This window comes from Cupressus sempervirens, chromosome 5 (genome assembly GCF_028749045.1).
Source record: "Cupressus sempervirens isolate cs-2001-9-10 chromosome 5, ASM2874904v1, whole genome shotgun sequence".
NCBI lineage: Eukaryota > Viridiplantae > Streptophyta > Pinopsida > Cupressales > Cupressaceae > Cupressus > Cupressus sempervirens.
This window is the reverse complement of record NC_143122.1, coordinates 863,758,987-863,769,279: the sequence shown is the minus strand read 5'-3', so window position 1 is coordinate 863,769,279 and position 10,293 is coordinate 863,758,987. Positions and strand designations below refer to the sequence as shown.

The window sequence follows — 10,293 nt, the reverse complement described above, 5'->3', positions numbered from 1 at the left end:
AAATAAAGTCAATTTATAGTGTTGTTGGTGTTATTGATCATTTTGGATATATCAAGACAAATGTGGAGAAGTAGAGTTTAGAAAAACTATAAAAATAATTTTACGTTTATTTTTTTCATTTGATACTTAGCTTTACATAAAGCCTATTTACATGAACAAAGTTTACAATTTGAAATCATCATTGAGAAGTTGTCAGTCCCTCTCTCAACCAAAGAGCTTTATCTAAAATCAAGAGATCTCTGAGACAATCCATAGTGAGGTTCAACTATTTCTCGAATTCGTTGGACACAAGCCATGTCATCCGCGTATGTGAAGCAACCTCTCCCCCTCCCCGACAATGAAACAATGCTCTAAGATTTCCATAGGAGCACAATGGCCACCATTTGACATTTCCATGGTGGTTGTTGCTTTGATTTGGTCATCAAAGAGTATACCAGGTGTTTGGTATTCAAAATAACAATTTGAGAGTGGTTGATGCATCCACTCAATCTTCCTCGCCTGGAACTAGTCCTGAGGCCACCACGCTCATGTTGGGCACTGTCAGGTTAGGTCTTCCCCTATGTTTTTCTAGATCAAATCTTTTTTAGCAGTCATCAGTTTAAATCGAGCCCCCCATAGAATATGGTCTTCTTATATGAAAGAAAGAGACTTCTGGAGCACAATAAATAATGTATTTGCAAGAAAGCAATAGCGTCTCTCTTTATTATGGTACAAATTATAGTCTTATATATTCAAAAAAAATTAATTGAAGTGAATAATTTATTTTTTCTAAAACAATAGGCAGGTACTCTAGCTCTACCAGAACTCTTGTTTAAACAGCTTTTATTAACTCATACACCTTTGCCACATTGGAGACTGCTCTATCACTCAAAGGGAATGAAATTATAGTTCACATAGTATAATGTTTCTCCTGAAATGTTCAATGTGAACTATAGTGTATGCCCCTTTGAATTTATTCTTTTGTCCTTATTAATGCCTTGTGTTATTGTGCATTTAAGACTTATGATTTCAAGTGTCATGTCAAGCAGTGACAGCTTTCTCTCTCCCCATTTATTATGAACATGTAGACATTTCACAATCTGCAATGTTATAGAGTTGTTGAGACCTATTGAAATCGTTGAGACCCATTGAAATCTCATCCATAAACAACGCCCAATATCACTATGATCTTTAGATAGTACCTCCATAAACTATAGAAATAAGTGAAGTCCCATGTCATTGGTTATTGGTGTCTCAATAAGAATGCCCAAAGTTCATGAATTCTACAATTTATGTTATTCAAATTCGTAATTATCTCAAGTCTCTCTAATAACCATTGTTTTGACATGACCTTTGATATTTGTATTTTGTTATTATTTTACCATTTCGCATCTTTGTATTAAGGATGGATTTGTCAGTTATATATTCACTATTGTGCTAAGGATCTGTGTACACTATTATCATCACATCAGGTTTAAGCTAGCATGCGGGCATTTGACATCTACAATGGGAGTGCCACACAAGCACAAGCATTTAAATCTTTTGTGATTTATGACAAGCAATGTACATGAACAAGCCCATCACGATGATCTTTGTCAGACCTAGAGTCTCAAACATTGCCCCCTCCACAAGCATATAATTTTGACTTGGCATCTCAGACATTGTGCATGCCAAGACAATCCATTCCTTGAGCTATGGCATGTAGCAACCATAATTCTTGCAGACTTATAGTTATTTTGATAGCCCCTTTCCAACTTTCCAATACTCCTTTATACTTGTATCTTACATTTGCAATTTGTTATGATACTATGTTAATTTGAAGGATCGATGTAAATGAATTACACAGTTATTTTTAAGGTATATATTTTCTAATTGATAGCAATTTCTTATTTATATTGAGAATAAATCAAGAGCAGACATGTCTATTCATTAAAATATTATATATTCGATTTTAGTGTATGTATATATATATATATATATATATATATATATATATATATATATATATATATATATATATATATATATATATATATATATATATATATATATATATATATATATATATATATATATATATATATATATATATATATATATTCAGTTTTAGTCTTCGGGTTTATCCAACTAAAGCTACCAAACATGAACAACCTTTACCAGTTTAGATGTTAAAAAATACTCTTGCTTCTTAACTTTAAATTCTTGGGATTAACATAAGTAAATGCACAAGTAGAACACATTTTGGTATCATTACCCTATTAGAATATAATGCTCTAACAACTAGTTTGAATAGGAATCAAATAATAATTACAAATTTGTTTCAATTAGTTGTTAAGAGTTCTCAAGTGAGTATTGATTGATTTAAGTTGTACCTCCCTATTTTAAGGCTGTTGAAATTTCTATTTGCATTATTATAGGATCTTGTTGAGTCTATATGTGTCTTCTCCAATGGTGAGAGATAAGTTGTGAGTTCTTATTTCTTTGCAATTACTTTTGTTGTTCCATTCTCTATTTTCCTTCCATATCTATGTTTTTATACGGTATAAAGCAATTCAATTTATTGTAACTATTGTGGTCATTGGCGGTGGAAGAGAAAGGAGCAACTTTTTAAACAAGAAGAAAAGAATCAAGAAAGAGAAAAAGTCATCAAATAAGTATGCAAAAGAACCGCCAAATATTGATGGGTTTGTTGAGGATGAGGCACTTGTCCTACTTTGAAGAGGCCAACACCTTGAAAACAAGGATGTAAAAGAGAATGGACAAATGCTCAATAGTCTAAGGTGCATATACCTCATTAGGGTTACGAAGCATGCATGTAAGGCTTTGTGTTGAGTAGTTTTTGGGTGATCTAAAATGTAGAAGTTCAACATTATACATATGAGTGTGATGAAATGCTTTGTGTCCAAATGGTGCTCAATGATGTTATGAACTTTGATGGTGGCTAGATGACTATACGACTTCAGTCATTGGCGGTGGAAGAGAAAGGAGCAACTTTTTAAACAAGAAGAAAAGAATCAAAAAAGAGAAAAAGTCATCAAATAAGGTATGCAAAAGAACCGCCAAATATTGATGGGTTTGTTGAGGATGAGGCACTTGTCCTACTTTGAAGAGGCCAACACCTTGAAAACAAGGATGTAAAAGAGAATGGACAAATGCTCAATAGTCTAAGGTGCATATACCTCATTAGGGTTATGAAGCATGCATGTAAGGCTTTGTGTTGAGTAGTTTTTGGGTGATCCAAAATGTAGAAGTTCAACATTATACATGAGTGTGATGAAATGCTTTGTGTCCAAATGGTGCTCAATGATGTATGAACTTTGATGGTGGCTGGATGACTTTGATAGTAAAGAGCAACTTGAAAAAATCTTATTAATCCAAAAATAGTTTTCAAAGTTAATATCATGCATAAGATAAGATAAATTTATTAATGTCCAACAAGAGACCACAAGGGTCTATGGGACTGAAAAGCGTATAAGATAAAAGATAGCTAGCTCCTAGAGCACCAAATGATGCCAAGGAAAGAATGCATTTCCTATTCTGATTTGTTATATGTTAATTGATGTTGAACATTAAGTGGGGTAATGAATATATTGCTTCATCGATTAGAGTTTGAATAGGAATCAAATATTATTTGAAGATTTTTTTTAGTTTAGGAATCAAATATTATTTGTATATTTGTTTTAGTTAAACTATAAAGAGCCTCAAGTAGAGTGTTACATCATAGTTTTCGATATCATTTCTCTTAGCATAATTATAAGATCTTATTTAAATTAGTTAGGCGAATATTGTAATCTTCAATGACATGATAAGTTGGAATTTTTTTCTCTGCATTTATTTATGTTGCTCTATTTTCTATTTTCCTATATATTTATGTTTTTGAAAATTAAAGTAGCCTAACACAAGGGTTGGGCCTTACTAAACCATAGCATAGAGAAAGCAATATCAGAAAGACAATAAACCAACAATGGCTAAACAACAACAAATATCATCAAAGATAAACTTAACAAAACACCTAGCATCAAGGCTAAAAAGCCTTCCACAAGGGTGGGAGGGCCAAACTCACAGCGCAAGTGGAGAAGAGTGTGAATTTGAGGAATAATTCCTTCTACATCAAACAATTGTCCAAGTGATATTTATCCTTAGGGTCCCCAACAAAAGAGATGTCATCAAGGCAGTTGTCGACACTATAGCTAGAGTGTTGAGAATGCCATTATTGGCAATAGAATCATGTAGCTAAGTAGAATCAAAAGTGAAAGATGAGAAATGGTCCACAAGGCCAAAGGGGATCACACCAATAATAGTAGGGGCATCACCCATATTTGCAACAGGAGCATGGCCTAGATTAAGAGAAAAAAATAGACTAGGATTTGCAACAAAAGAAATACTGAGATTTGCAATAGGAGATTCATACTCATCAACTCATGAGAAGCCATCACAAGTAGAATTTGAGAGAGAATCCTAAACTTGGGCATTGAAATAAACCTCATTGACATCCTTCTACCAAGTAGACGAAGAAGCATCACAAACATCAAAAGGGAAGGCCCTAATAATCCAATGCTTGAACCCAAGACCACAACTAAGAACATCGCATATCCCCAATAGTGGCATGGAGATATCACTTCAACCAAAATGCCAGTGAAAGTAGAGTGTCTCATTATGGTCATAGCTTCATCCACCTTCAAGAAACAACCAAAATAATTCCCAATGGCTCCAAAGCAAGAGAACTCTCAAAAATGGAGAGGAAGATTGAAAACCACCCACATTGAGTGCATACGAAGTGGTTCAATAAGAGTGTTAAGTCAATGGGCCCTTGGTCTACTAGTGAAGTTGAATGCTCACAAAGAGTCCACCAAGGATCAAGTCTTGTTGAGTGCAAGGATCCGACATCATAAGGATGAGATTGGGATTGTGCCCCAAGAGATTTCGACGGCCTGGATGCCCCTCTATCTTTGGCTCTAAGCTGAAGAGGTTTCAAGCACAACTGGGTTTGTATCAAATTCTTAAATCGTTTCAGTGGTGGCCTTCACTGATTGGTAGTTTGCAAGCCTCATGCCTCACAGAATTGCCTCACAAATTTGAACCCTCTATCAAAAAATAAAATAAAATAAGAGTATTAAAAGAGGTTGTCCAAGATTTGGCAAAAAGACAATGATTTCCCAAACCCACATCTTATTCAACACTCCTATAAACCTATATTATTAATACATCCTACTCACCATTATCTCATCATCTATAACTTGTTAATAGAATTTCCACCCTCAACTTAGTTTCACTTTAATATATAATAAATTTGCTTAATTTTCAACTATAAGGTATTGGACTGTTTTGCTTGCAAATTCTGTCACCTTAATATTAAAGAAAAAAAATTACTAATAATTAAATTCTTGTAGTAAAATAAAATATATATAAGTTTTTCCCTAGTGAGTTAAAAATAGGTTATTCACGTATATCTTTCATCAAGGACAAATTACTATATTAAATATTACGTGTGTTTTTTCGATAGGTTATTATTGTAATTTAAAATGGTTATTTTGAAGTGATCATTTAAATTCTATATTTATTTTTTATTAAGAGACTCCTAATTTTGACAGTTAGAAGGGACATCTTAATATTGAGTTGTTGATGTCTAGTCATACATATGCACTTACATGTCGGCAACGTCCAAACAACAAACTAAAACACTAATCTTACCGAGGGAGAGTTTTTTCTTTATATTTGCCTTTACATGACTGGCGTTTTAATTTGATGTTTAGCCGATTCCCTTACATGTCGATAGATTGCAAGTGAAGTCATTTAGAAAAGATTCATCCAATATGTGATGTTTAAGAATCTCATCAACTATTTTATAAGATCAAGAATCTTCAGTTCATCGCACAAATTGAGAGTACAAGCACCTTGTTTAAATATTACATAATCAATAATACTAGAAAGGCCTTACATATCAAGGTGTTCTCATTTCCTGCGAAGACAATACATTAAATTTTAAGGATACCATCATAATTCAGTATCATCTTGTGCTCAAACACATGATGCATGCAAGATCTTTCTTTTATGCGATAAAGGCATAGCATGCAATGGCGCACGGGAGTGAAAAAATGCACTACGAAATGGGATATTGCGATGGACTTCTCATTGTTCATAGTTGCGAATAACTGACAATGAATATCATTTTTATTGGATTTCGGCATATATATCAAAACATGCAAGTGAATCAGTAAAAGCCTTCCCAGCAAAAGTCATTTAGCATTCAGTGGCTTGTAAATTTGTAAAAGTATACCTATAGTCAGTGTATGTGGGGGGACGAGATCATAGTTGACAAATACAATCGACTGGCATAATCAAAACTTGAATGGACAACATCGATGCTACACAATCAGCTAATCATATCAACCCACATCCTAATCTAATTGAACTTGAGATATTGAGGAATAGCATATCTATTCTCCACTGGAGATCAGAAGAAAACTAAAACATTCACAACTGCTCCTAATATTAGAACTTGCCTATATTTATCCGTAAGAAAAGTACAGAAGCAAACATTTAAGTTATATACTGCTGAACTTTCTTCGCAGATAAGAACAAATGTCCGGCAGATTGGAGGAATCTGAGATGCCTGGTACTCTTCTTAACGAGGTTTTTCATTTCAAATTCTGCAATGGCACTCCTTTTACATCAATTCAACAAAAACACCCTTTTAGTGGAAATTTTGTCAACCTCCGAGTTTAAAATAAAAAATTATGTGGGTGAGATAGACTGCAAATCACTGGTTTGGAAGAAATGTCAGCTAATTTTACAAAAATTGACAAGATGAATCACAAGAATAAATTAAAATTCCATTAGGATACCTTGCAACATGCTATTTCTTGGATTCTGTGGCAAATGAAAAGGAGTGCTCCCACTGATGAGGATTTTCACATATATGTAGGTAGTAAATCATGAACACTTCAATACAAGTTTCCTTGCCAGTTCTCTCAAAAAATTGACAATAAAACTTGTTTGCTGAAAGAATTTCACTTTAGTCAAGAAACAAATCTCAGAGCGTTCATTAAAGCATCTGTATGTTCTGGCTTTCCAACTGAGATACGAATATAGCCTTTCAATTCTTTGTTATTGTAATGTCGTATCATCACTCCCAGTTGCGAAAGTTCCTCCTGTAGATAAACAATAAACCATTATAAACGTGTGGATGCAATAACACATATTTAAACTTCATACTCAGAATAATTGTCACATTATCGTGATAAGAGAGGATCTAATAAGTTGCTCCTTTTAGACAGCACTTACACACAAGATTGTACACAATTCATAGTTTATTCTACATAGGATGCAAGAAAACACCACCTACTGTAATTAATAAAAAAGATATAGATACATGTCAAGCAGGCTGGCAGTATCCTGCAACTACAAATTTTGGTGTCACAATGTCTCCTTTTCCATTTAGAAGAAAAACCATAGATAACAACCTCAGCGAGTACTTGTGGATTGACTACCAAGCAGATGCTGTCGGGCACTTGTCGGTAACTCACAAAAAAACTTGCCTAAACTCACAGATAACTAGCAGGAATGCAAAAAAAGCTCATCTCGACCAAAAACGTGACATGGAAAACTGAAAGGGAAAACTCAGACCCCAGAAAAACATGAATTTGATGTGTTTATTTCACTTTAAAAAAACTGCAGCAGTTGACTTACAAACCACAACAATTTCCCAACTTCAACAATTTACAGAGATAAGTTCAAATTCAGTTTTCTATTTTTTATTTGGTTTTTAAAAAAATAATGTCCACAAGAAAAATTGTCTATGTTTAAAATGATGGAAACGGTTCACATTTCTAAGAAACAACTACACTTGAAACAATCTTGCAGATGAATTTTAATGAAATGTTTAACAATCAGAAGTAGCACATACTCAAAGTTTCTTAACAGCCGCAATAGTTTTTCAATGAGCCATGTTAATTTTCAATAGTTTATTGACTTCCTTGAATCGGATGTGTGTGACTCAACCATGACTAGACTCAACTTATTCAATGAAGGTTGATGGAGGAAAATTGAAGGATTTAAAAAAAAAAAAAAAAAATTATGGTGATTTTGCAACAAGAGCATAAGACATTGTCAAGGTAACTTCATCTTAATTTAATTTTCAAATTGAATCCTTTATTTTTAAATTTCAACAGCATTTTGTTTAATTGTAAGTTGAAATTTAAATTTGCTTTTACATGTACTTTGCAGGTGACCAAGCAGTTGGTGAGTTTTTTGGGTTTGGTGGATGTCATGAAAATTGCAATATAATGTCCCATCCCAGGTCGACACTTGCTAACTCATTTTCTGTCTTGTTTGGTTTGTTTTGGTAAATGTCTGTGGTATATTGCCAATGTTTGACACAAAAATTTAATGCAGAAAAAACATGGGATGGTACAATAAAAAAATTTAAACTCAATGAAATTGCATTGGGAATACACAGCTAAACATTCCAGATTTCTATACCAACTGAAAAACTCTGTATTTCCTCAATATATTGACAACCTAGTTTATAAAATAACCCCTATTATCTAAAACAACATTACCCAGAAAATCAAGGAGTTACAATTCATGAACTCACAGGTAAATGTGCCTTGAAACTCTCTGAAAATGGATGCCAGAATTAAGTATAAGGTTTGCAGCAGTTACACGGCAGAGAAAATAATCATTATGCCACTGAAAATGAAGTCTGCAATCAGCTATTTAAAAACCCCTGCTAGTTATGGAGATAAACACTCTAAATATGCACCAATATGATTCCCATGTGCCAACGAAGATATCTCACTGGCAATAAAGATTTTCAATAATAATAAAATCAAAGTTACCAAGTTCACACCCTAGACCCGCGAACCGGGTCCAGGTATGGACCAGGTCCATGTACGCGTCGGTGTTCACACTGGGTTTGTGCAAAGTCCGCACCCAGCCCTGTGGTCCCTTGCAGTTCTGTGGACCGAATGCAGCCCAAACCCGGGCGGACAGAGCAGGTACCCACATGGACCCATGCGAACCAATGAGGTCCAGCTTATAAAGTGTGTCCAAAAACATAAAAAATACTTTTTTTTCTATTATTTTTTGGTTCTAACCCTAAAACCCCCATTAGGAAGCCTCCAAACACACTTTTATCTTACATTTGCTCTCATGTTGATTATTAATGAACATTAAACATTGAATTATGTTTCAACTTGCAAACTTTCATGGACTACATTTTCATTTTATAATTCAGTAATTCAATGTAATGATTTTCATTATAATCGTGTTCTAGAGTTTATCTTTAGCATTTGGCATTGATCAAGCATCATAGATTCATACTATGAAATGATTTAGTTTTACAATCGTGCGTATTTTTGTTATTTTTTGTAAACACACACACATGAATCATAATGGGAAAAAAATCATGTACCCATGAACCAGGTTCTCGTATCCAAACCTGTCCCCAAACCAATAACTTTTTTCAATAACTTCCAATCTGCATAAAATACCCTTGCAAAATCTGATATAAAACACCACTTTTAAGCACAAATATGACCTTTGAAAGTGTTTGCACTTGAAAATTACAATGAAACCTTAGGTTTCTTCCTCAAAGCCAAAGTTTCGTCAAGAAAGACGAGTGTTAAATGATTCAAGAATTAATGAAATGAAATCCAAATCTCTATTATAATGTTTACTGAGCATTTTCTTCATCTCCTTTAATTTAATTTAATTTCTTTTTCCCCTCCTTTTGGTGCACAACAATATTAAATATAAAGTGAAAATACAACTTTATAATTGCACTTCATAATTAATTATGAATAAAGTATTACTTTATTAATAATTAAAAGTGCATAACTTCATAAATAATCATTATTTCTTGTGTTCATCTAAATCTAGGAACTAACCATTGTATGCATTAAAAGGGTCACTCTCTAACATCCACTTATTGTAAATAGTCTCTCAAAATGAGTCAACTAACGAATTAGTCAACCACTGTGCATACCATGAGTTTGGGTTCCCCTATCAAGTATAACAACCCCTCAACAATGATAGTAAGTCTGTGAATAACTTCTCCATCAACAATACCGAATCTCAACATTGTCATCAAGCTATTCAAGTACCCTACTAAAGATGCAAACCCTGACTTTCCTGAATTAGACACTATAAATAGTAAGTGTGACAAATTAATGCAAACAAAGAGCAATCATGAACATCCCTGACCTCTGGAGTAGGAGTCGACATCTGCCTCTGCCAACTAAGACCCTCCAACCAATTGACTTAGCTTACAACAGCCACTGAAAAACTAATCCAAACTGTTAGTTTGTGGTG

The 10,293-nt window shown here is 33.7% G+C and overlaps 1 protein-coding gene across 5 annotated transcripts in view; it reads right to left on the bottom strand.

The window, feature by feature from the left end:
* Positions 1–6,469: 6,469 nt before the first annotated feature.
* Positions 6,470–10,293, bottom strand: part of LOC149558648 (histidinol-phosphate aminotransferase, chloroplastic-like) — a 103,544-nt gene continuing 99,720 nt past the window's right edge. For 3 of the 5 annotated variants that reach the window (XM_089832778.1, XM_089832779.1, XM_089832777.1), the window contains exon 10: positions 6,470–7,130. In XM_089832778.1, coding sequence (XP_089688904.1) covers positions 6,999–7,130 — 132 coding nt within the window. In that variant the 3' untranslated portion in view covers positions 6,470–6,998. The remainder of the gene's footprint in view (positions 7,131–10,293) is intronic. The other 2 variants (XR_016365052.1, XM_089832780.1) reach the window with 2 other exon arrangements.